Source organism: Pelophylax lessonae (genome assembly GCF_965119305.1).
Source record: "Pelophylax lessonae genome assembly, chromosome: 5".
NCBI lineage: Eukaryota > Metazoa > Chordata > Amphibia > Anura > Ranidae > Pelophylax > Pelophylax lessonae.
This window is the reverse complement of record NC_138772.1, coordinates 357,425,109-357,452,916: the sequence shown is the minus strand read 5'-3', so window position 1 is coordinate 357,452,916 and position 27,808 is coordinate 357,425,109. Positions and strand designations below refer to the sequence as shown.

Genomic DNA, 27,808 nt, shown 5'->3' with positions numbered 1-27,808 from the left:
AGGCGCGGATGTAGGCGTGACACCCGTTATTATTGTCCCAAATGTCCTGACCAACCTGGTCTCTGCATCGGGAATGTTTTGAGCGCTACCATACACTAGTGGAGTATTAGTGTAGGGTACAGCACGACACAGTGTAGGGCACACAAACACAGGGTCTCCAAAGATGTTGGATGTCCATCGACATTTTGAGAGACCCAAGCTGGAAGATCGCAGTCCCAAATCAAGAAATCAAGGAACAGTTAGAAAGAAAAATAAAAGGATCCAAAAACTGTTGTTGTGTCAGTCATTTTATATGTTCTTCTACTCTTCCTACTGTACTTTTAATGTCCTTTTGTTTGTTTTTTCATTCTTTTGTGACCTGTTTCTCTTGCAGGTACTCGTCGGCTACCACGACATTGATTTTATATATTCTGACACAAACAGCGTTTGCGCTCAGCATATATGGATACCTTTGCTGGTAGCGCTGTGGTGATTTTCTGATTTCAGCACTGCAGTTAAAATCCTATTTTGGTATACGTGGATAGTGTCGTGTATACCCATCATTAAATTCAGTGGGTGGTTGTTTGGGCGGTTAATGATGAGTAATACTACGCATTATTCCTGTGCTGATTTCTGATAGGTTCTCTTTTTTTCCGTTCAGCCCACAGGCTGCATGAAAAAAAAAAAAAAACCTATATGCCAAACAAGGACCAGCAATGTACTGGTACGTTGCTGGACTTTGAGTGGTTATACCAGGATGATGCCTGCAGATTTAGGCATCATCTTGGTATCGTTTTTTACAGCCAGCGGTCGGCTTACATGTAAAAGCAATCCTAGCAGGTAATTGGCCGCTAGACTGCTTTTACATGCAGTGGGAGGGGCCTCCCCCCCCCCCACCGCCGCCTTCCACAGCCTTCCGTGGTTTTTCTCGGGCTCTCCTGTCCCGACGGTTAACCCGAGAGTGCAGCTGGTGGTTCAATTATCTAACCATAGAGCTAATTGGAGATGACAATGGCTCCAATCATCTCTATGGCCTAAGATACCGGAAGCTACGAGCATTTCATGACTTCTGTTTCGCCAGAAATAAACAGGGCCATTGGGAAATTGGGAAAGTATTTTATCACACCAATTTTGGTGTGGTCAGATGCGTTAAGGTCAGAGGAGAGATCTAGAGCCTAAAAGACCCCAATTTTTTTAAAAAAAGAGTACCTGTCACTACAGATTGCTATCATAGGGGATATTTCAATTCACTGTGATAACAATAAAAATGATTAAAAAAAAAAAATTTAAAGGAAAGGTGTCAAAATAACATAAAAAATCGAGCCCCCCTTTCCCCCCGTGCTTTCGCGCAATGGCGCACGCAAGCATTGGTCTAGTGTCATATGTAATCCGCAATTGCAGCATGCATGTGAGGTATCGCCGCGAACGCCAGATTGAGTGCAGTAATTCTTGCAGTAGACCTCCTCTGTAAGTCTAAAGTGGTAACCTGTAGAGACTTTTAAAGGTTTTTAAAAATGTATGTACTTTGTTGCCGCTGCGCAGGCGTGCGCAATTTTTAAAGCATGTCATGTTTGGTATCTATGTACTCGGCATAAGATCATCTTTTAAATTTTACCAAAAAAATTGGAATTATATAGTGTATTTGTGCAATAAATTAAAAAAAATGTATTTTTTTTGCAAAAATTGCGTTTGGAAAATCTGTGTGCAAATACCGTGTGACAAAAAAATTTGCAACATCCACCATTTTATTCTATAGGACCTCTGCTTTAAAGAAATATATAATGTTTGGGGGTTCAAAGTAATTTTCTAGTAAAAAAAAAATATTTTTTCATGTAAACAAAAAGGCACAGAAAAGGCTTGGTTTTCAAGTGGTTAGAAGAGTGGGTGATGTGTGGATAAGATTGAGCATAAAATGCCGGGACAGTTCCAACACCCCCCAAGTGACCCCTTTTTGAAAAGTAGACACCCAAAGCTATTTTCTGAGAGGCATGGTGAGTCCATGGAGTATTTTATATTTTGCCACAAGTTTCGGGAATATTATTATTTTTTTTTTTTTTTTTTGTTTTTTTACAGAAAGTTGTCACTAAATGATATATTGCTCACGCATGCCATGGGAATATGTGAAATGACACCCCAAAATACATTATTTTGCTTCTCCTGAGTACAGGGATACCACATGTGTGAGACTTTTTTGGAGCCTAGCTGTGTACGCGACCCCGAAAACCAGTCCACATCTTCAGGTTTTCTAATGGCGTAAATTGCTGATTTTACCCCTGACTACCTGTCACAGTTTCAGAGGCCCTGAAATTTCAAGATAGCACAAAACCCCCCCAAATGACCCCATTTTGCAAAGTAGACACTCCAAGCTATTGGCTGAGAAGCATGGTGAGTCCATGGAATAGTTTATATTTTGCCACAAGTTTCGGGAAAAATTTTTTTTTTTATTTTTTACACAAAGTTGTCAATAAATGATATAATGCTCACACATGCCATGGATATATGTGAAATGACACCCCAAAATACATTCTGCTGCAAGATGGCACAAAACCCCCCCAAATGACCCCATTTTGCAAAGTAGACACTCCAATCTATTTGCTGAGAGGCATGGTGAGTATTATGCAGCTCTCATTTTTTTTTTTTTGGAAAATGAAGAAAAAACAGGAAAATGCATTTTTTTTCCCTCTTTTTTCAATTTCCAAAACTTTGTGACAAAAAGTGAGATCTGCAAAACACTCAACATGCCTCTCTGCAAATAGCTTAGGGTGTCTACTTTTTCGAAAAGGGGTCATTTGGGGGTGGGGGGTTGTGCTGTCTTGGCATTTCATGGCCTCCAAAACTGTGATAGGTAGTCAGGAGTGAAATCAACAATTTACGCCCTTGGAAAGCCTGAAAGTGGGGGTTGGTTCTCGGGGTCCTGTACTCGGGTAGACTGCAAAAAAAGTCTCACAAATGGGGTATCCCTGTACTCAGGAGAAGCAGCAGAATGTATTTTGGGGTGTCATTTCACATATACCCATGGCATGTGTGAGCAATATATCATTTACTGACAACTTTGTGTAAAAAAAGAAAATATATATATATATATATATATATATATATATATATATATATATATTTCCCGGAACTTGTGGCAAAATATAAAATATTCCATGGACTCACCATGCCTCTCCGCAAATAGCTTGGGGTGTCTACTTTCCAAAATGGGGTCATTTGGGGGGGGGGGTTTGTGCTATCTTGGAGTTTTAGGGCCTCCGAAACTGTGATAGGTAGTCAGGAGTGAAATCAACAATTTACGCCCTTGGAAAGCCTGAAAGTGGGGGTTGGTTTTCGGGGACCTGTACTTGGCTGTACTCGGCTAGACTGCAAAAAAGTCTCACACATGGGGTATCCCTGTACTCAGGAGAAGCAGCAGAATGTATTTTGGGGTGTCATTTCACATATACCCATGGCATGTGTGAGCAATATATCATTTACTGACAACTTTGTGTAAAAAAAAAAAATATATATATATTTCCCGGAACTTGTGGCAAAATATAAAATATTCCATGGACTCACCATGCCTCTCAGCAAATAGCTTGGGGTGTCTACTTTCCAAAATGGGGTCATTTTGGGGGGTTTTGTGCTATCTTGGAGTTTTAGGGCCTCCGAAACTGTGATAGGTAGTCAGGAGTGAAATCAACAATTTACGCCCTTGGAAAGCCTGAAAGTGGGGGTTGGTTTTCGGGGACCTGTACTCGGCTAGACTGCAAAAAAGTCTCACACATGGGGTATCCCTGTACTCAGGAAAAGCAGCAGAATCTATTTTGAGGTGTCATTTCACATATACCCATGGCATGTGTGAGCAATATATCATTTACTGACAACTTTGTGTAAAAAAAAAAAAATATATATATATATATACATATATATATATATATATATATATATATATTTCCCGGAACTTGTGGCAAAATATAAAATATTCCATGGATTCACCATGCCTCTCAGCAAATAGCTTGGGGTGTCTACTTTCCAAAATGGGGTCATTTGGGGGGGTTTTGTGCTATCTTGGAATTTTAGGGCCTCCGAAACTGTGACAGGTAGTGCAGAGGTGACATGAACAATTTACGCCATTAGAAAACCTGAGAGTGTTGATTGGCTTTTGCGGTCCTGTACACAGCTAGGCTCCCAAAAAGTTTCACACATCGGGTATCCCCATACTCAGGAGAAGTGGCAGAATGTATTTTGGGGTGTCATTCCACATATACTCATGTCATGTGTGAGAAATTTATCTTTTTAGTGACAACGTTGTGTAAAAAAAAAAAAATAAAAAAACAAATTGTAATTTTCCCAAAACTTGTGGCAAAATATAAAATATTCCATGGACTCACCATGCCTCTCAGCAAACAGCTTGGGGTGTCTACTTTCCAAAATGGGGTCATTTGGGGGGGTTTTGTGGTATCTTGACATTTCAGGGCCTCCTAAACCGTTATAGGTAGTTTGAAAATGCAATGAAAAATGTACGCCCTTTGAAATTCTGACGGTGGTGATTTGATTTCGGGCTCCCGTACACAGCTAGGCTCCCAAAAAGTCTCACATATGTGGTATCCCTGTACTCAGGAGAAGCAGCAGAATATATTTTGGGGTGTAATTACACATATACCCATGGCATGTGTGAGCAATATATCATTTCAATGACAACTTTGTGTAAAAAAAAAAAAAAAAATTTTTTTTAGTCATTTTTCAAACACCTGTGACAAAAAAATGAAATATTCAATGAGCTCAATATGCCTCTCAAAACATTCCTTAGGATGTCTACTTTCCAAAAAGTGGTAGTTTGGGGGGGGTTTTGTACTGCCCTGCCATTTTAGCACTTCATGAAATGAGATAGGCAGTCAGAAATTGAAGCTGCGTAAATTTCAGTATTTACACCATAGTTTGTAGACGCTATAACTTTTGCGCAAACCAATAAAAATACGCTCATTGATTTTTTTTGTCAAAGACATGTAGCTAAATATATTTTGGCCAAAAAAAATGACATAAATTGAGTATATTGGATATTTTTTAAAAGACAAAGTTGAAAATGTCATTTTTTTGCACAATTTTCACAATTTTTTTATTAATATTGCAAAAAATATCACAAATACCACCAAAAGAAAGCTCTGTTTGTGGGAAAAAAAGGACGTAAATTTCGTTTAGGTACAGCATTGCCTGACCGCGCAATTATCAGTTAAAGTCACGAAGTGCCAAGTTGAAAAAAGGGGTCTGGTCTTTAAGCTGCAAAATCCTCCTGTGGTAAAGTGGTTAAACTTCTTCACAACTTTATCCCTGACCTGTCTGGTGTGTTCCTTGGCATTCCTTTATTGCTGTTTGTTCACTAAGGTTCTCTAACAAACTTCTGAGGGCTTCCCAGAACAGCTGTATTTATACTGAGATTAAATTACACACAGGTGGACTCTATTTACTAATTAGGTGACTTCTAAAGGCAATTGGTTCCACTAGATTTTAGTTAGGGGTATCAGAGTAAAGGGGGCTGAATACAAATGCATCAACTAACATCAACACTCCTATTTTATAGCACTACTATTTGGACTTTCCCCTGTATCCAGAGTGTTCACGAAAGTGTAGGCCCCACTTCCTTCTCTTGCCAACCCAGGGCATTCATGTCACAGGGTACATGAATGAACTTTTGCTGAAGGACTCCTCAGCCACAACCTCGTCTGACATCATCCAAAGGACAATTTAGTTTCTGCAAACCTTTGGCTGGTTAATATACTTTTTCAAAGTCTGCCCTCCAGCGCTGATACTTTCTGGAGTACCTGGCTACCATATTAGAAACCGTCCAAGCAAAAATTTTTCTTTCTTACAGAAATTACCTCCTTAAAGTCCCATTATATGGACCCTCCTATCCATGCAGCATCCCTCAGTTTGCTTTTGGTAGCCTCCTTTCAAGCAGTTCCCCTTGCTTATTAACACTCAAGGCCACTTCATCTCAACATCCTTATGTTGTGGGACAAACAGTTCCACTCTCTGGATTGTCCAATGCATCTATCCAAGAAGATAAATCTTTCCCTTGCATAGAGGATCTTATCCATGAAGTCATTCCCCTCAGTGCAAAGAAGGTGTTGACAACGGATGCCAGGCTTATAGGCTGGGGGCAGTTTACAACTCCTTAATGGTTAAGGTGACCTGGTCTTCAGAAGAGTCAAGAACATTCTTGAACTGGGAGCCATCAAAATAACTCTAACTTTGTACCCCCCTTCTGCAATGCCACCAAGTTAGTGTACAGTCACACAGTGCCACAGCAGGGGCCTACATGGACCATCAGAGCAGCACCAGAAGTTGAGCGGCCCTAAGAGAAATATGCTTTATTCTCTGGCCAGAATTTTACATTACAATTCTTTTTGCCATCAACATCCCTGGAGTGGAAAATTGTCAGGTGAACTTTTTAATCCCCCAGTGCCTAGACCCAGGGGTAGCTTGCATAGAAACCATTGTCTATGAATGCAATTCCCGTGCTTTACTCCAAGATAAGGAATTTACAGTTAAGTCAAAATTCACATTTTTGCTGGAGTTGGACTTTAAAGTATGGTTGTTTTTGTATCTACACTTGTATGGTAACCTTTAGTAAAATACTGAAAGACCGGTTTTATAATTGTGTACATATAATGTAATAAAGCCTTATAGATCAGTTTGCTGAAGTATAACTGTTGTGCCTTTTTTTTCTGTTTATTTGCAATTGTAGATGGGTATTTCAATTTGCTGAAATCTTCTAACTATTATTATATGCCGTATTTTGCCGCGTATAAGACGACCCCCCTACTTTTCAAGGTAAAACCTAGGTTTTGGGCTATATTTGCCGTATAAGACTACCCCCCTTCCGAAGCAAAGCAAGGCAACACCATATATAAATCCCAAAGGTAATTAAGTAAGTGTACCGTAATCTATGAAAGCCCTGGCTCTCTGTGTCCTATTCATCTGCATATATTCTCTTATAAATCTCCAAGGTATTGTAAGTACTAAGTATTACCGGTGGATGTCCTATTGTACTATACTGATCTGCTGGCCCCTGTCATTATTGCCATTTGGATTTTTAAATTGAGCATTAATGTTGGTTTAGACGGGTTTCGGAGTGGAGCATAATGTAGAATTGTCATTGGTAACCACTATAGCTGTTTTTTTTATTTTGATTTCTGGCATTGTCATGCAAAAAACACAATGAAAATTAAATTTTAAAAAATTTGCAAAAAGGAACTTGATGACTGCCCCTTCATGTTTATGAGTGTCAGAGATCTCCTTGATACCTAGAAAAATGGAAAGCTGTAGATGCCTACAGTTACTCACCAGGGGATTCTTCAGCGCAGGACATACAATGAAGAGGAGCTTAAAGCGGAGTTCCGGGCAAAAAAACTTTTTTTCAATGAACATATCCCCGGGACAGTCAGGGCTAGTACATTCCACAATGGCTAGCCTCTGATCTGTCCCGCTTCGCACTTACCTGCAAGAAGAAATACTGACTTATAAAATTTCTTCTACAGCGTTGCCATCTCTGTTGTGGGCAGCTGAAGCCAGCGCGATCCTCTTCTGCGTCCTCTTCCGCGTCTTCTTCTCCCAGAATGCGCCTTCACTGGCCCCTTTTGTCACTTCCGGTGCGGCGCCGCATTCCTCCACAGCTTCTGGGCATGCCCAGAAGCTATTTAGCAAGGAATGTGGCGTCGCATCGGAAGTGACGAGCAGGACCGGTGCAGTCACATTGATTCCTGGGAGCGATGACGTTCAGCTCCCAGGAATCATTGCAAACCGGAAGTGACGGCGCGGGCCGCGGCCACAGAGGGAGGAAGTGGAAAATAGGTGAGTATTTCTTTCTACAATTACAAAAAATAATCCTAACTATCCAATCCAATTCCTTTTCAGGTGAAGAAGAGCCAGCGGATGGCCACAAAATCGATTAGGTCGATTTTGTGCCCGGAACTCCGCTTTAAGGTATATATCCCACTCCTTTCTCCCAAGGTGCTGGCTGTGTGGGAATCGTGTACCGGTAGACTGTATGTGCCGTAGCTTCGGCTACATACAGTATACCGCGCTGAGCCAGTCACTGTGAGTGATGTATTCTATTATTGAATGCAAAGCTACGGTACAGTATATCAGTACAGGATTCACGCACAGCCAGTGGGAGAAAATTATACATCTACGGGTAATACTTTTACTTAAAATATCTTGGACAGTTATGAGAATACATTTACGGTACCTAGATTACACTCACTTAATTACCTACTACTTTCATACACTGCATATAGGACAAACCCTCCATTTTTGGGGCATTTTTTTGAGGTTCAAAAGTCATCTTATACGCCGGAAAATATGGTACATTTTTTTTTATTTGAGTTAGTCTATTAAAACAATTTCATGGGTTTTTTGTTTATTAAATATCTAAAGTCAGAACTTGTTTTGGATAGTTTATGAAAGAGCAAGGACCTCTCTCAGGCTTTAATTGCTGTCTTTTACTCCCTTGAGTACATATAAAGGATAAGTTCACGTTTAAACCATGTTCCACCTGTTTTTTATAGGGTGGAACATGTAACTGTTCAAAGTTTCCTGTGAATGAGTAAACTACAGGTACCATCATCCACTGCGGCAGACGTACTGTTGTTTGAATACACTAGGTTATCACTTCTGTAGTTCATTCACACTGTCTACGGGAAAGAGAGCTGTAGGTAGTGTGTGTAGGAGCCTGACATTGCACCTGCGATCTGCTGATTTTTTAAACATTTTTTATGCAAAGATGAACTTTGCTTTTAAACTGTCACCAGAATAGGAATAAAGAATAAATTTTTAATGGTGCACTTGTTTTGATGAAAACTTCCTAGGAGAGGATTTTACTCCATTTGGACAAACCTCTAGTTTCTTTTTCTGTTTTTTACACGCTCTTATTCAACAGTTCTATGCAGATATACTGATTCTATTCCACACAACAGTTATGCATGTGAATTGAACACTGATAACATTATCATTGAGTAAAAAAAGTAATACTGTTTTAGATGTGTTTTTATTTTTTTTTATTACACAGAACGAAACACATTAGTTACATGTATTTGTGTGTATCCTAATATTTGCAGGCAGCTACTTCTGGTAAATATCTTTGGTTCAGTTTCTCCTTCAGAGCTGCTGGATATTGCCTTGAGCAGTTATCTTCCGGCGTTAAAAGTGCACAGTAGCCACTGCTACTGGAAAAAGCTAAGCAGCTAGCCCACCCCCTTCTTCCCTCTCCACCATTCACAGAACTCGTACTGGTATTGTACTAAGATTGCCCCATAATGCATTGTGTTCTGTGTTTGGAGGAGGAGCAGCTGAATGACATAATCTCCCCTGCCTATTCACAGAATAAAAAGGAAACTTCAGCTTTAACATTTCTCTTACAGCTTAAAAAACTGATGCCATAGAAAGGAATTTACAGGCTATCTGACATTTACCTTAATAATATATTTATTATTGCATGCTTCTTCAGTCATGTTGCTGCCTTGTTTTCTTTATTATGGTTTTTATATTATTTTTGTAATTTAGGCGGATATATACAACATCCTGAAATAATTGCTATTTCCTATTGAGATTCATACTGAATTTAAATGGTTTACCAATGGGAAGAATTTGAAAGGCTTAACTGTTACTTAGTTATTGTATAATTTTTTTTACAATATCGATTGCTAAATTGGAAATGCAGAATATAAAGTACTAAAAGAAATCCTATTTTAATTGCATTTCAATCCCATTTGTGACCTTTTGTAGCTTGTACTATAGAACATATCTTGATAGGAATTTTTTTTAATACGTACATTTATTTATTTACAGAATCAACGAATCCCAGCTGACATGGTCTTTCTTAGAACCTCAGAAAAAACCGGTATGTCAAATGTCTTGGCTGAATGAAATGCAGAAAATTAGGTTTGTTAGTCATATTCTGCTTGTTGCAGTCTTGACAGATTAACAATTCAGTGAGAACTGACAAAGTTTTGTATGTTGAAACTGCACTGACATTTTATAAGATATATTGGACTATTCAATCAGGCAAAGAGGAACGTGTAGCAGCCCATCAGATATGGCCTGTTGTTCTGATTGCTCTAAATGGATGAAAGGTGATGGCACACTGCTATGGCTACTGCACTTTTACATATAATCTTTCTACAGGGTGCTTGTTTTTTAAAGCGACACTGTCACCTTGGCCTTGTAGGGCAAAATGACAATGTCTCTGCCAAGGGCCCCCTTATTATAGTCATCTTACCATCACTGCCTCGCTGCACCTTCTTTCTGCACAACCAATAGACAAATGACTGGTTTCAGGTATATGGAGGGGGCAGTAATGTCACCCCCAAGGTCATGTGACTGTTCTAGGGCCTAGCGATCGGCTAGTAAGCCAGAGCACTGTCACAGGGGAGGAGGTCACATATCATAGGGAACATAATTATTTGATCCCCTGCAGATTTTGTAAGTTTGCCCACTTACAAAGAAAGGAAGGGTCTATAATTTTTATCATAGGTGTATTTTAAATGATAGGGACAAAATATCAACCAAAAATCCAGGAAAAAAAAGATTATACAAATGCTATAAATTGAGTTGCAGTTCAGTGAGTAAAATAAGTATTTGATCCCCAAGCAAAACATGACTTAGTACTTGGTGGAGAAATCCTTGTTGGCAAGCACAGAGGTAAGACGTTTCTTGTAGTTAGTGACCAGGTTTGCACACATCTCAAGGGATTTTGGTCCACTCTTTTTTACAGATCTTCTCTAAATCCTTAAGGTTTCTTGGCTGTTGATTGGCAACTCAGAAGTTTCTGCTCTCTCCTTACATTTTCTATAGGATTAAGGTCTGGAGACTGGCTAGGCCACTCAATGACCTTAAAATGCTTCTTCTTGAACCACTCTTTTGTTGCCTTGTCGGTATATCATTGTCATGCTGAAAGACCCATCCACGACCGATCTTCAGTGTTCTGGCTGAGGAAAGAAGGTTCTCATCCAAGATTTTACAATACATGGCCCCACCCACTGGCCCCACAAAGTCGGTCTGTACCTTTAGCAGAGAAACAGCCTCAAAGCATATTGTTTCCACCTCCCGTGCTTGACTGTAGGGATGGTGTTCTGGAGGGTCAAAGTCAGCATTTTTCTTCCTCCAAACACAGCAAGTCCCCCTCCTCAAGAAGGCACATGTACAGTCATGCCAATGAACATCTATATGATTCAGAGAAGTATGGGGAGAAAGTACTGTGGTTGAATGAGACCAAAATTGAACTCTTTGGCATTAACTCGACTCCCCGTGTTTGGAGGAAGGAAAATGCTGATAGGAGGGCAGTGCAGTGATTCATATTTTACTGTCTAGTTACATGCAAAGTTGAAGATAGGAACGCCAAGTGAAAGTGAAACAGATCAGGTTCCCACCTCTGCTAGACAGGGCTGTATTGTGTGGCAAAGCTGTGTAAATTTCAGTTCTGGATGAGCAGAAATAGATGTCATTTGTCAGGTAAAACAGCTCTAATCTATTTCATATATGTATTTATGTTTGTATGTATTTTCTGGAGATCAGCCTAAAGCAGAACCAACGTCAAAATACTTAGCTCTTCTCTCCAGCTCCTTCCAGGTGCTGGTCTTTGTCTACAAAAACAAAAGAGGGTGCACCAGTCTTGCGCAATATCCCAATAAATCATTTATTGATAAAAACAAAATAAATTCTTGCAAACAACTTGGATATACAAAGCTCATCAGAATAGTCATCAATGACAATATTTTTCAATCCACTGCACATACTCCTTGGTTTGGGAAGATGCCACTTGGATCTTTTGTAGCTCATGTATTTTGAGGGGTGTCCTCTTCCTCAGAGACAATCTGTTTAGACCCTTACGTCTTGACTTTATATATCTAACTAAAAATGACATTAGAATCCTTTGCTCCCTTCCAATAGGAATAACATCCAATTTTCATTATATCGCTGCAGCACCTGAGGCTTTTACATGGCAATGGGTATGGAACATTATTCTGCAAGGGAAACCAACCAAGACAAAAGAAAAGGTCTGGTATGTTTCATTTATGAGTAATAGAAGTATATTTTGGTATAGCTATGCCAAATGTCATTATCTTTATCCATAACATCATTATCACTTTTAAGAATTTGTTGTAGTCATCTTCCTCAAGTCATATGATATTACAAGTCAGAGTCGCATGACTTTAGTGGAACTAAGCTCACCCTATTAGTTGGAGGAGCAAAGGATTCTTATGTCAATTTTAGTTAGAGATATAAAGTAAAGCTGTAAGGGTCTAAGCTATTTGGCTCTGAGGAAGAGGGGACACCCCTTGAAATGCGTAAGCCAGCAAATATCCAGATGGCATCTTTCCAAGCCAAGGATTCTGATAAGATCTGTATATCATCATTGTTTGTGAGTATATTTATTTTGGTTTTAACAATAAATGGTTAATTGGGATAATGTGCAAGGCTGGTGCATCCTCTCTCTTTTGCTTTTGTAGCATATTATCTGGGCATCCCCAGTCCTGAGAGGGCAGCAAAATGTGGCACTTCATTCTCTTCCTTTGAGAAGTTGATGTGTGAGATCCATTGGTGTTTGATTACCACACTCTTACTTACACATTCCAATATGTGTCTGTCACCAACGCTTCCTCCGCTTTGCTGTGGGAGAGTGGCATTATCAGTTTGTGGCACTACCCTTTGGTCTCGCCTCTGCTCCTTGGGTCTTCACAAAGGTGTTGGCTCTGGTGCTGGTGTTGTTACGTCAGCGAGGATTCGCAGTGCTGGACTACCTGGACGACCTTCTCTTGCAAGCAGAATCTCCTACTGCTCTGATGGACAACATGGACATCACTATATGGACTCTGTGAGTTCGGCTGGCTTCTGAATTTTCAGAAGTCTGCTCAGGTTCCTTCCACGAAACTGGACTATCTGGGTCTGACTCTGGACTGGGCTCTAGCCAGAGTGTTCCTTACTCTGGACAAACTCTACAAGTTGCATGCTGCGATTCATCTCTTGCTGTCCAGCAGGTGATCATCCTTCCGGACTTGCATGAGGGTGATGGGCCTGATGGATTCTACCTTCGAGGCGGTCCCATTTGCACAGTTCCATACAAGGTCCTTGCAAAGGGAGATCTTGGCCAATTGGAACAAGTGTCCATAGTCTCTGGACAATCATATCCAACTGAGCCGAAAAACAAAAGGGTCTCTGGTCTGGTGGCTTTGCTCTCCAGCTCTTCGCCAGGGCAAATATTTTCTCCCCCCTGTATTGGACAGTGGTCACCACGGATGCCAGTCCAAACTTCTGATTAATGTTCTGGAACTCAGATCAGGCTGTGCCCGAATCACTGGACGATCACCTTCAGGGGTGTCAGGTGTAAATCCAATCGGACAATGCCACAGCCGTGGCTTATGTCAATGGCCAGGGTGGAACAAGAAGTGTATTGGCAGCTCTGGAGGTAGCTGGCATTCTTCAGTGGGCAGAACATTTTGTTCTGGCCCTCTACGTCATACACATTCCATGGGTGGAAAACTGACAGGCAGAATTATCTCAGTCGGCAGGCGTTGGACCAAGGGGAGTGATCCCTTCATCCGAAGGTGTTTCATCAGCTGTATCTCTGTTGGGGCACCCTCGAGGTGGATCTGTTGGCTTCTCTGTTAAACAGTTTTGTGGCGCGGTCAAGGGATCCGCTAGCAGATGGCACAGATGCGCTGGTGGCTTCCTGGGGCCAGTATCGTCTGATGTATGCTTTCCCTCCTCTCAAGTTTCTGCCGAGATCTTGCAGGATCGAGGCAGAAGGAAGTCCGGTCCTTCTAGTGACCCCGGATTGGTATGCCGACCTGGTGCAGCTGGTCGCTGATGCCCTTTAGAGACTACCTCTCAGGGAGGATCTGCTGTCCCAAGGGCCAATCTTCCATCCTACTTTACAGTCGCTGGCTTTTATGGCTTGGCTGTTGAAAGCCAGGTGCTGAAGGATAGAGGTTTGTCTGGGTTGGTGATTCACACACTACCTTAGGCTAGAAAGTCTACTTCTAGGAAGATCTACCATTGTACGTGTAAAGTGTACATTTCTTGGTGTTAGTCACTTGCTGTTCAACCTCGCTCTGGTATTGACCTTCCTTCAACGGGGGTTGAGCAGAAATTGGCCTTGAGTACCATTAAGGGTCAGGTGTCGGCCTATGCGGCCTTTTAACGACTCTTGGTCACTCACTCCCTGATGCGTATTTTTATTCAGGGGGTTCGACATTTGACTCCACCGGTGTGGTCCCCACTACTGCCTTGGGATCCCTGATGCGTATTTTTATTCAGGGGGTTCAACATTTGACTCCACCGGTTTGGTCCCCACTACTGCCTTGGGACCTCTACTTTCAGCTCTACAGAAGCCTTGGTGGTCTTGTTGTTCCCTTTATTTGGTGGTCCACAAAGATAAGGTGGTTCTTCGCCCCTGTCCGTCGTTGCTTCCACAGGTGGTCTCTGATTTCCATCTGAATGAGGACATTGTGTTGCCTTCCCTATGTCCCAGTTCAAAACATCCTGAGGAAAATGTGTTGCATTCCCTATACATGGTTTGGACTGTTCGGGTGTACCTGGCAGCTACGGAGTCTTCTAGGAAGTCAGACTCACTATTTGAGCTTATGGATGTGCCTCAAAAAGGACTATCCGCTTCACCTGCGAACATTTCTAGATGAGACAGACGGTGACTCAAGCCTACTTGATTAGGGTTCGGTTCCTCCTTTCCTTGTGAAGGCGCACTTTGCGTGGGCGTTCAGTGCTTCTTGGGCCTTTCGTCATCAGGCGTCATTAACTCAGGTGTGCAAGGCGGCTACTTGGTCGTCGGTTCACACTTTCAAAAATGTTATAAAGTGGATATGTTGGCATCTGCGGATGCTTCTTTTGGCCACAAGGTTTTGCAGGGTGCTGTTTATGGGGCTTGTTCCCTCTTTGGGGGTGTAATGTTTTTCTGGTGGGCTCCAGTTGTTTTAGTTGAGCTCCTCTTACCTGGTTGGCTACGGTTTAGCCTTTTTCTTGCTGTTCCCTCCCCTCATCTTTGACACTGCTTTGGGACGTTCCAATGGTCAAGAAGATCAGGAACTGTGTCCGTTAGTGAATGAAAGATAAAATAGGATTTTTGACTTACCCAAAAATCAATTTCTCGGATGTTCATTGACGGACACTCCTCTATGGAGTTGTAATAATTCTGACACTGCTTGTACCAAAACTGAATACCTATAGCAGAGAGGGGAAGTATACCTCGTGGGACTGCCCATAGTTACATACATAGTTAGTCAGGTTGAAAAAAAAAACAAGTCCATCTGGCTCAACCAATAAAAAAACAAAAAAACAGTAAAGAAAACCCAACCATACAATCCCATATATACAATTCTATACCAACAGTTGATCCAGAGGAAGGTGAAAAAACCCCAGCAAAGCATGATCCAATTTGCTATAGCAGGGGAAAAAAAATTCCTTCCTGATCCCCTGAGAGGCAATCGGATATTCCCTGGATCAACTTTACCTATAAATATTAGTACCCATTTATATTATGTACACCTAGGAACAGGGTTCGTACGGTCCTTGAAAACCTGGAAAAGTTTTGGAATTTGGAGATGACACTTTCCAGGCCTGGAAAGGTCATGGAAACTTAGGATTCCACTAAGGTTTTGGAAAAGTCATGGAAATATATACTGGGGAGCGGCGGGGAGCGGATGCTTAAAGTTTAATTTATTATGTTATTCCGTAATGTTTAATAAATTATTGCCAGTGCCACATACTATTTGCCTTCCAGGTCCGCCCGTGCACTGTCACTGGCCAGCAGCAGACGAGGAGATGATCGTGAACCAATCACTGTCAGCGGGGAGGGCCGGCCGCGGTTTGCCTGGATGTGACTGGCCAGCAGCAGCAATAACAGCCGGGAGATAACAAACCAATCACAGGCAGCGGAAGCGTCACTGGAGGGCGGGCCGGCCGCATGAAAGTGATGATGACTCGGAAGGGGGAGGTAACTGTTTCGGTTACCGCACCCCGGCGTCATCACGTTCATGCGGCCGGCCCGCCCTCCAGTGACGCTTCCGCTGCCTGTGATTGGTTTATCTCCCGGCTGTTATTGCTGCTGCTGGCCAGTCACAGTGTCTCCAGGCAAACCGCGGCCGGCCCTCCCCGCTGCAAGTGATTGGTTCACGATCATCTCCTCGGCTGCTGCTGGCCAGTGACTGACAGTAGGGCAAACTGCGGACCCGGAAGGACACCTACTTGTGATGTCCGCAGCCTCTGACTACCTCCTGTATCATGTCCGCAGCCTCTGACCACCTCCTGTATCATGTCTGCAGCCTCTGACCACCTCCTGTATCATGTCTGCAGTCTCTGACCTTCTCTTGTATCATGTCCGCAGCCTCTGACCACTTCCTGTATCATGTCCGGAGTCTCTGACCACCTCCTGTATCATGTCCGCAGCCTCTGACCACCTCCTGTATCATGTCCGCAGCCTCTGACCACCTCCTGTATCATGTCTGCACCCTCTGACCACCTCCTGTATCATGTCTGCAGCCTCTGACCACCTCCTGTATCATGTCTGCAGCCTCTGACCACCTCCTGTATCATGTCTGCAGTCTCTGACCACCTCCTGTATCATGTCCGCAGCCTCTGACCACCTCCTGTATCATGTCCGCAGCCTCTGACCACCTCCTGTATCATGTCTGCAGCCTCTGACCACCTCCTGTATCATGTCTGCAGTCTCTGACCTTCTCTTGTATCATGTCTGCAGTCTCTGACCTCCTCCTGTATCATGTCCGCAGCCTCTGACCTTCTCTTGTATCATGTCCGCAACCTCTGACCACCTCCTGTATCATGTCCGCAGTCTCTGACCACCTCCTGTATCATGTCTGCAGTCTCTGACCACCTCCTGTATCATGTCCGCGGCCTTTGACCTTCTCCTGTATCATGTCCGCTCGAACATGGGAGAGGCAGCGCTGTCTAGCCGCGCTAAAGGTGCAAAGCACCAGTCTGCAGCTGCGTGCTTGACCGCTTCCAATCCGATCACTGGCTTTTTTCACCCGTGTGCCTGAAGTGACACCGGCTCCCACCTGCGGCAGCGGTGCTTCCATCTCATCCACTGTAAAACAAGGGACCATTTTGAGTCACGCTGTATCCAGAAACGAAGCCCTAACTGCAGAGGTACTGTACACTACAAAGATTGTCATTTATTTTAGTAAAAATATGCTGGGTGTGACATAGATTTTCTTCTTATTTAACATGTATACATAGACATTTCATGAAACATTAGATCATGAATATTTACGTGAAGTCATGGAAAAGTCATGGAATTTTATTGGTGAAAATGTGTATGAACCCTGTAGGAAAGAATCCAAGCCTTTTTTAAAGCAATCTAGTGGGCTAGCCAGAACCCCCTTTGGAGGGAGTCTATTCCACATTTTCACAGCTCTTATGGTGAAGAAACCTTTCCATTTTTGGAGGCGAAATCGGTTTTCCTCTAAACCTAAAGAGTGCCCCCTTGTCTATTGTGTTGACCTTAAAGTGAATATCTCAACACCAAGTTCACTATATGGTTCCCTTATGTATTTATACATGTTGCTCATATCCCCCCTTAATCTCTTTTTCTCAAGAGAGAATAAATTCAGTTCCCTTTAATCTTTCCTCATAACTGAGCTCCTCCATGCCTTTTATCAGTTTGGTTGCCCTTCTCTGCACTTTCTCCAGTTCCCGATATCCTTTTTAAGAACTGGTGCCCAAAACTGAATTGCATATTCTAGATGAGGTTTTACTAATGATTTGTACAGGGGAAAAATGATATCTCTCTCTCTCTCTCTGGAATCCATGCCTCTGTTAATATAAGAAAGGACTTTGCTTGCTTTGGAAACTGCAGCTTGGCATTGCATGCTATTATTAAGCTTAAGATCTACCAGAACACCCTGATCCTTCTCCGCTAGGGATTCCCCCAGTTCTACTCCCCCTAGTATGTATGATGCATGCATATTCTTAGCCCCCAAGTGCATAACTTTACATTTATTAACATTAAACCTCATTTACCACATAGTTGCCCATTGAAACAGTGCATTGAGGTTGGCTTGTAAGTTGGAGACATCCTGTAAGGAAGTTATTCCAATGCAAAGCTTGGTGTCATCTGCAAAAACTGAAATGGTACTTTTAATCCCATACCCTATATCATTTATAAATGTATTAAAAAGTAAGGGTCCCAACACTGAACTTCGGAGTACCCCACTGATAACCTTAGACCATTCAGTGTAAGAATCATTAACCACTACTCTCAGAATTCAATATTTTAGCCAATTTTCTATCCATTTACAAACAGATCTTTCCAAGCCTGTAGACTTTACGCGTAGACATAGGCATAGGTGTAGTCAAGTTCTTTTTCTGCCTAGTGTCCTACTCCTATAGGGGCAGTATAGCCCAAATGGCAAAGAAGTTCAGGAGCTGTGTCCATTAATGAACGTCAGAGAAATGAATTTTAGGTTAAGTCAAAAATCCAATTTTTTGGTGAGATACTCTCAATAGAAACACGTCTAAAGGGATGCAGGCCAAGCAGATTTCCTCATAAATGCTCTGCAGGTGCCACAGCTGGTTAATGATTTTAAAACCACTCCCATTAGACCCAATCAGCACAGAGAGACTGGGCCTATTAAAGACAATTTATTTTATTATTTCTATTTTTTTATTTATTTTTATTTAATTCTTTAAAACAATTTAAGAGAGTGCCTTCTCCTCTTGAAAATAACCTTTATTTACTAAAATAATAACAGAGATTAAAAAAATATGTTCATAATAAATATCACAAGTATGAACTGGAGTTTGGCTTCAGTTTGTTAGTGTATTTATGTCTGCCAGTACATTTGACACTACCCCTCCTCCTCCCTCCAGACTGAGAATTCTGCCATCAGCTGTGGCCTCTGTGCTCCTTCATCCAGAATGGGGACACTAGTAGAGTAGGGGTGGGTTACTGGCCAGATCACCAGGGAAAAAAGCCTAAAAACACCTAACAAAAAGAAAACGAATGCAGCCACCACATACATCTAATGCTTAGTAAGCTGCGCTATATTACATTTTTAGTTTTGGCTTTAATACTGTTTCTTAAACAGAATTTGGCTTCATGTAACCATAATGCTGCATGGACGATTATTGGACAATCAGCTGAAACTTCTGTTGTTCTAAAGTAAAAAAAAATCTAATACAAAAATATAATGTTATGTTTCCTATTTCTTCCACCCTTATAATTTACCATAAATATTATCCTTTTTACTTTCCATTATGTTTTAGAGATTGCAACCAATGAGGTACTATGTAATTAAAATTTGCTTTGCTGCCCAATATATATTAGAGTCGGGATTTACCAGATCATTGGGTTGCAGTAATGAATTATACTTTTCTGTCCTGTATATTAAATATTCAAGTTTAACCAGAACCCTGGGTTGCAATAATTAATCATTCTTTCAATAATATCCCAAAACCCCTAAGTATATTTTGCATTAATGCCTGTTCTGCTGCCAAGTGGGTGACTGCTTCTAACTGGCTTTTGTCCATCTTGCCCATTTCCATGCTACATAACAGACTTAATCGTATTTGGCTAAATGAAAAACTCACAGCATGGTTCAAGGATTGTATACCAATTTTAGAAAGGTTTGGGATCCTTGGATGTAACCTCAAACTCATGCTAATAATTTTTCTTCCATTTATTGCACCTTTATTTTACACGTTGTTACAGCCTGTTTTTACATTTATCCAGTCTGCTGTGCAGTTACTTCTCTCTTCCTACTACTTTTACGACAAAGCAGTCTTTATTCTAAAGGGCAGTAAAAAACAGCAAGGAGATGGTATGTTCAGTTCCCAGCCACTTTATTGTACCATAGCTATTGGTAAAAGCCTGGTAACTGCAAGCACATGCAAAATTCTTTGTACATGCCTGTTTTTTCTGAAAACTGTGCACGTGTATGCGCTCCCATGTGACATGTTTTGAGGCAACATGTATTATGTAATATTGAATAGAAATTGCTAGAATACATATATATCACTGGCACGTCACACTCTTCCCACCCAAATATAGATCTACCAGCGAACCCTAAAGAGCTGACTGGAGAAGCATTAGTATCTTTAGTTAGGTGTCATCAACTCGGGTCCGAGTCCTAGAGACTTGATTAATGAAAGATCTTAAAATAAGTCAGTTTTGTTAGTTTTGTACCAGTCTCGAGAGATCCTCCAGTGTCATTCTCACAGCTGTAGTCAATTTGTAGCATGATGAGTGTCTTCCGGCCTAGGGGTCGATCTTCCAGCACTATGACCATTCTCTTTGTTGTCTTATCATCATTAAGTTTTCATGGCATAAAACAGAGGTAAATTGCCAGACCTTTCTTCTGCGTATTGTAGTAGATTATAAAACAATTCACAGCAAGTATGCAAAATTTACAGCTCTATTTATATTAGAATAGAATGCTAATTATTTGAGGCATTTCTTTTTTGGTGAAAGTTGGTAAGTGTTTTGTGGCACTGGCTGGCAGGATTGTGGACGGTGCATATGTGCGACCTAGGATTCTCACCTATGCATGGTAAGGAGCCCTTTTTTAGTTTTCCTAGATCAGGGAATGCTCTGGTTGGGTCCTAAAACTCAGAGAGTTTGTGGTGTTTTTGGTGGGATAAAGTGTTAAATGCCTAGGTCCACATCTTTCCTCTCACCTGTGTGTGTTTGAGGACCCACATGCACATGCTCCCACATGTCATATTTAAAAGTTCCAATAGACATCAATGGGACACTGACACAAGGATGCATGCAACACCTGGGAATCCATGTGATGGTAAAAGACAGACCTGCATGTGCATGCAGCTATTCGCCCTGTGTGAACGGGGCCTTAGTCTCCGCTGTCCACAGACATAGTTACATAGTTTGTGAGGTTGAAAAAAGACATCAGTCCATCCAGTTCAACCTATGATGTGTTTGTGTTTGGCTGTTAACCGTACATTGTATACCCCTGTATGTTATGGTCCTTAAGGTGCCCATCTAATAGTTATTTGAAACTATCGATGCTCCCTGCTGATACTACTGCTTGTGGAAGAGAATTCCCCATCCTTACTGCTCTGACAGTAAAGAACCCCTTATGTATTTTAAGGTTAAACCGTTTTTCCTCTAGTTTTAGTGACTGGCCACGTGTCTTATTGTATTCCCTTTCTCTGAAAAGTTTGTTCCTTATGTTAGGGTCATCACCAGTACCTTTATATGTGTAAGCTAACTGGTGTTAGTGAATATTTCTCTGCTGAAAGATCCTGTGCATTATAAAAGGTACATGTGCTGCCTGCTTTCGGGAACCCATTAGGGGTTACCCTGTTAGTGAGGAAAATACAAAAGTTTAGTTAGTAGCTTGGACGACCAGATGTTTTGTTTTAAGCCATGGACTGGCTGTACAAAGTCTTCCTGCACTGAATTGTTTTGTTTTTTTTTTCTTTACTGTCCTTTGAATTAAAGTGCAGGACAACCTGCTTGAGCTGTTCTTGGATTCCTTGTCTAGAGCACAGTTACTGCCGCCACTACCATCTGAGCTTGTCCCCTTTAGGCTGCATTCACACTTGGCGTTTTCTGAACACGCGACAAAATACATGTTTTGGAAACGCACTGCAAACAAGCATCATGATAGAATTTTTTTTTTCTAATTCTTTATTTTATGAAGGAATAAAGCATCTAACAGAGCAGAACCGTACAAAATATGTGTAATAGCTCACATAAAATAAAGTCATTCCAGGATATCATTGAAACATAATGCGAAATGCAGAATGCAGAAAATGCAAAGTATTCTGACATCTATATATAGTGTGTGTATATATATATATATATATATATATATATATATATATATATATGTCAGTATACTATCTAATAGTATCTTGCTTCCGAGAACAAGGAGATAATTGTAGACCATATTACAGAGTACGCCCTTTTAATAGAAACGGGGAAGCTAAAGGTCGCCAGTAGGCTCTGGAAAGAAAGGACTCAGACAAAGGAGGGAGGGTGGAAAGAAAAATAATAGGGGGCGGAGGGGGAACCAGGGTGAAAAGGTGCACGTGTGCCGCCACATGGGAGGGCAGGAAGTCCTCAATCTCAAAAGAGGGAATTTCCCTCGCCTGAATTTACAGACATGTTTTAATATGACCTTGTTTTAGTATATTGCTCTCTCCTATTTTGAGCGGTCAGCACTAGGTCCTCCAGAACTACGATAGCCGCTTTTTAGCTTGTGTCACGCAGCAAACGCAATACAAAGGCTCCAAAATTCTCACTGAAAAAATGCCCCAACTTCCCTCACCTGAAAATGTTCTGGACCTTTTTTGCCACTTTTGTTGCATGTAAAGCAGCCCATTCAAGTGAATGGGCTACAATATGTGCAACGCATAAAAACACCTGCAAAACCACACATGGGAACATGCTTTTCTGCTATGCAATGTGTAAGTGGGGGCCTTACACCTTACATGGTATATTTCTTTGCAGATGCACACATTGATCTTTTGCATTAATCAATTAAAGGAATACAATTTGTTGAGGCTGGATTGATTGGGGCATTAATGCTGCCCCTGCAATATGCTGCTTTTATACAGTACATTTTTTAGGTGACTTATGCAGTCTTTCAGTAATTAATACATTGTTTACCCAGCAATACAAAATCCTGCATAAATGCTAGTTACATTCAAGCCCTAACTTGTACAACTTCCAGTAGCCAGATATCCTATTAATTCTGCTTCTGTTTTCATTGTTTACAGTATGAATTCATATCCAACTCTGTATAATTTTTAATGGTTCATCAATTTTCTAAATCCTAGTATGTATAGGTTTTTGTGCCTTGGGCATTTTTGCTTAAAGAGACACATGTATACATACCCTTATGATCCATCAATTGGATACCTGTGGATTTGTGCTTGCATACCTCCACCCTGGCTGCTATTTCACTAGTATTTAAGTGGCTTATATTGTGGCAGTTGCAGTGTTGAGGTGTAGGTATCCAATATTTCTTGCTTCTTACTATTCCTCTGGGATGCATTATGCTGACATGAGAAACAGCTACATTACAGATGTCTTCTCACAGTATTGTATTACAGTGCTGATTACGAAGTGCTCTGGGTTTGATTCTGTGCATGGTAAAATGCGGTAGCATGTTTGTTTCATGCAACACTGGAATAAATGGGCCCTTAAAGTGGTTGTAAACTTCAGACAAGAAAAATGAATAAAGCACATCCCACTATAGTGTGTACTAGCTTGAATCCAAAGCACCGAGTCTGGTTCATCTTTGAGCCCTCTGCTGTATGCATGAGTTACTGTAAATAAAGCAGAACTTCACCCAAAAAGTGGAAGTTCTGCTTTATGTCCAATGCCCCCCCCCCTCATCCCTCACCCATCACATTTGGAACATTAAATTTTTTGGAGGGGAGCATTTACCTATTTTTGATAGGTACCTGCTCCCACTTCCATTCAGGTCGCCTAGGCTCTTGGACAGGTCACAGGTCCAAGAAGGCTACAGGACAATTCACAAAGTGCAGCCTGGCATGCACATCTTCAGTGTGAAGCCACAAGGAGTCACAGACGGCTTCCCACAGAAAACATGCCGGCGCTGAGGGGGTAAAGAACCAACACAGGTGTTTAAACACAATAGGCTAGGTGGGACTTTAAGTGAGACCCCAGCTGGTAATGCCCGGCATCTCCATCCCTGTATCAAGAAAAAAATGAGGTTGAAGGATTATAAGAGGTGCATGGATGTCAGCCAGCCCCCAGTCTGATGTACTCACCCTCCAGTCTGTCACCAACCAACTAGACCTGTCTCGTGATACAAAGAACAGGGGCTTAGTTGACACACATTTGCAAACGCATGTGTAAGCTGCAGAGCCACTACACCGCACCCTGTTTTATCTGCAGTTCTAACACTTCCTAATTTAGTGTCCCCACACTGGGAGCACATGGCTGCTAATGGATGGATGGGGGAACAGGTGAGAGGGAGACAGCCCAAACCTCCCCCAACCCACCCCCATCCATGACTGGTCTGTTGTCTCAAAACTCAAATAACTAAGTTGTAACGATGGTACAAATTGGAAAGGACCAGCTGAGAAGCATTACACCTCCATCCCCTTGGTGGATGCAGTATAAAGACAGATTGGGATTTTATATATGGGGCATGGCCTGTAAAGCACAATGCCTTTCAATCCCTAATTTCCTATTTGGGACTTTGTGTGAGACAAGCAGGTCATGCTATTGGTCTCCATCCCTGTATATGGAAAAACTAAGGTCAAATCAGACTGCAATCACCAAAAACGCACGAAAATCGCACGGTGGGACTTTATATGAGGCACCAAGCTGTAGGCAAGGTGTCTCCATCCCTGGTTGCCTAACCACTTTACCACCGGAGGATTTTGCTGTCTTCCGTCCAGGCCACTTTTTGCGATTCGGCGCTGTGCGACTTCAACTGACAATTGCGCGGTCGTGCGACGCCGTACCCAAACTAAATTTACGTCCTTTTTTTCCCACAAACAGAGCTTTCTTTTGGTGGTATTTGATCACCTGTGCGATTTTTACTTTTTGCGCTATAAACAAAAAAAGAGCGTTTATTTTGAAAAAATAACAATATTTTTAACATTTTTTTATATGAAATTCCCCCCAAAAAAGATGTAAAAACCAATTTTTTTAAAAATTTTTGGCCAATTTGTTTTCTGCTATCTATGTTTGGTAAAAAAAATCGCAATAAGCGTATTTTGATTGGTTTGCGCAAAAGTTATTGCGTTTACTAACTAAGGGAAAGATTTCTGTCATTTTTGGTGGTTTTTTTTTAACGCGTAATGGCGGCGATCTGCGATTTTTTTTTGCGGGACTGCGACATTGCGGCGGACAGATCGGACCCTTGACTGACATTTTTGACACTTTTGGGGGTACCAGTGACATTACTGCAGTAATCAGTGCTATATATATGCACTGTTACTGTAAAAATGACACTGGCAGGGAAGGGGTTAATTTTATTGGAGAGGGAGGGGTTAATGTATGCCTAGTGCTTACTAACGTGTGGGGGGGGAGGTGACTGAGTGAGTCATGGACAGATCGGATGTCGAGCTATGCTGAACAGTCCAATCTGTCACTCCCTGTCACTATGGAGATCCGCCCGCTTGTGTTTACACAGGCGGGCGGATCTCCACACTAGATCCCCGGCGATCGGGGCAGAGCAGCGGCGATCGCCGCTGCTCCTCCCCTGGCCCGACTCCCGCTGTGAATGAAAACAGCGGGAGCGAGCCTCCGACGGCGCACAAGCGCCGCCCAGAAGGGGGAGTGTCTGACGACGTAGTACTACGTCGTCAGACGATAACGAGCCACTCTGCCGCAGTAATATTACTGTGGGCGGAGGTAAAGTGGTTAAACACAATAGGCTAGGTGGGACTTTAAGTGAAACCCCAGCAGGTAGTGCCCGGAATCTCCATCCCTGTATCAAGAAAAAAATGAGGTTGAAGGATTATAAGAGGTGTATGGATGTCAGCCAGCCCCCAGTCTGATGTACTCACCCTCCAGTCTGTCACCAACCAACTAGACCTGTCTCATGATACAAAGAACAGGGGTTTAGTTGACACACATTTGCAAACGCATGTGTAAGCTGCAGAGCCACTACACGGCACCCTGTTTTATCTGCAGTCCTAACACTTCCTAATTTAGTGTCTCCACACTGGGAGCACATGGCTGCTAATGGATGGATGGGGGAAAAGGTGGGAGGGAGACAGCCCAAACCACCGCCAACCCGCCCCCATCCATGACTGGTCTGTTGTCTCAAAACTCAAATAACTAAGTTGTAACGATGGTACAAACTGGAACGGACCAGCTGAGAAGCATTACACCTCCATCCCTTTGGTGGATGCAGTATAAAGACAGATTGGGATTTTATATATGGGGCATGGCCTGTAAAGCACAATGCCTTTCAATCCCTAATTTCCTATTTGGGACTTTGTGTGAGACAAGTAGGTCATGCTATTGGTCTCCATCCCTGTATATGGAAAAACTAAGGTCAAATCAGACTGCATCCACCAAAAACGCACGGAAATCGCACGGTGGGACTTTATATGAGGCACCAAGCTGTAGGCAAGGTGTCTCCATCCCTGGTTGCTTAAACACAATAGGTTAGGTGGGACTTTAAGTGAGACCCCAGCAAGTAGTGCCCGGCATCTCCATCCCTGTATCAAGAAAAAAATGAGGTTGAAGGATTATAAGAGGTGCATGGATGTCAGCCAGCCCCCAGTCTGATGTACTCACCCTCCAGTCTGTCACCAACCAACTAGACCTGTCTCATGATACAAAGAACAGGGGTTTAGTTGACACACATTTGAAAACGCATGTGTAAGCTGCAGAGCCACTACACGGCACCCTGTTTTATCTGCAGTCCTAACACTTCCTAATTTAGTGTCTCCCTCCCACCTGTTCCCCCATCCATCCATTAGCAGCCATGTGCTCCCAGTGTGGGGACACTAAATTAGGAAGTGTTAGGACTGCAGATAAAACAGGGTGCCGTGTAGTGGCTCTGCAGCTTACACATGCATTTGCAAATGTGTGTCAACTAAACCCCTGTTCTTTGTATCATGAGACAGGTCTAGTTGGTTGGTGACAGACTGGAGGGTGAGTACATCAGACTGGGGGGCTGGCTGACATCCATGCACCTCTTATAATCCTTCAACCTCATTTTTTTCCCAACACAGGTGATGACAGCGCTGGATCCCTGGACAGGCAAGTGTCCTTTTATTAAAAGTCAGCAGCTGCAATGTTTGTAGCTGCTGACTTTTCATTTTTTCTCTCTAGGGTGAAGATCTTCTTTAATCCGAGGCAACAGCCTGCAGGGACAGTGTAGCAGGTGACTCATAGCCTCGGTGACTGTAGCCTGTTAGAGGGGGCGTGTTCCTTCCCTCTAATCAGATTTCACTAAGCTCCATGCTCTAGCTCTGTATTGTGTGTGACGTCAGATCCCCACCCCCTGCTTTCTACTGCTGGGAGATGCTGCGTAAAATATGCATTTTGGAAAGGCATGTTACTTCACTGGGTATATATTCATGTGAATTGTGCAACCAAACCGCACACTTTAGACAGGCATTTATGGTGTAAATGCAGCCTTCTTTTAGATATGGTATCTATTGTATGTGTTTTAATAAAGTGCTAAGAAGTCCTTGTGAAGTAGTAATATGACATTACGTCTCGTATTCATCTAATAGTACCCAGCAATTAAACTTTTGCCAGATCCAGAATAAAATGCATTTCATTTTGCTACCAAACAAGTGATTAGACTAAAGCTCACCTCACATATTGCAACCTGACAGTCAATTTTAGATTTACCAAAGTTATATATGAATGCCTACCTAAACCTATAAACCAAATCAATTTTTATGCAGGCAGGCAAGGCCTTGCAGTGCAAAGTTGTTGCTAGATCTAAAGAAGAAAGTACAGTCAGATTGTAATGTATGTGGCGAGCCTAAATTGAATACATCTGCAAATGCGGCTGTTAATGTCACCATCAACCAGTCAAAACCTTATTGTGTTTAGTTATTCTGCTTATATGAGGATCATGTGAAGCTTGATAGAAGCTCAAAAAACGTATACTTTAGGAAGTACTGTACTGTTATATGTCCAGGTTTATTTTTTATTCCAGTGGTTTTAAATGACATATGTATTTGCTTTGCTACATAGATTTTGTAATTTAGGTATCATATGCGTAAGCTCACTGTAGTAGAGAAAATTTGCACTGCTTGTCTCCCAAGGTGGCTGTTTTTCGTGAATCCTGCAGCCATGGTACACAGAGGGCTGCTTGTGTGTGCAGGTCAACCAGAATGTTTTTTT

At 42.0% G+C, this 27,808-nt stretch overlaps 1 protein-coding gene across 2 annotated transcripts in view; it reads left to right on the top strand.

Moving 5' to 3' along the window:
• ATP9B (ATPase phospholipid transporting 9B (putative)) overlaps nucleotides 1-27,808 on the top strand; it is a 578,806-nt gene that overhangs the window by 189,162 nt on the left and 361,836 nt on the right. For both annotated transcript variants that reach the window (XM_082258664.1, XM_082258663.1), the window contains exon 7: nucleotides 9,805-9,856. In XM_082258664.1, coding sequence (XP_082114790.1) covers nucleotides 9,805-9,856 — 52 coding nt within the window. The remainder of the gene's footprint in view (nucleotides 1-9,804; nucleotides 9,857-27,808) is intronic.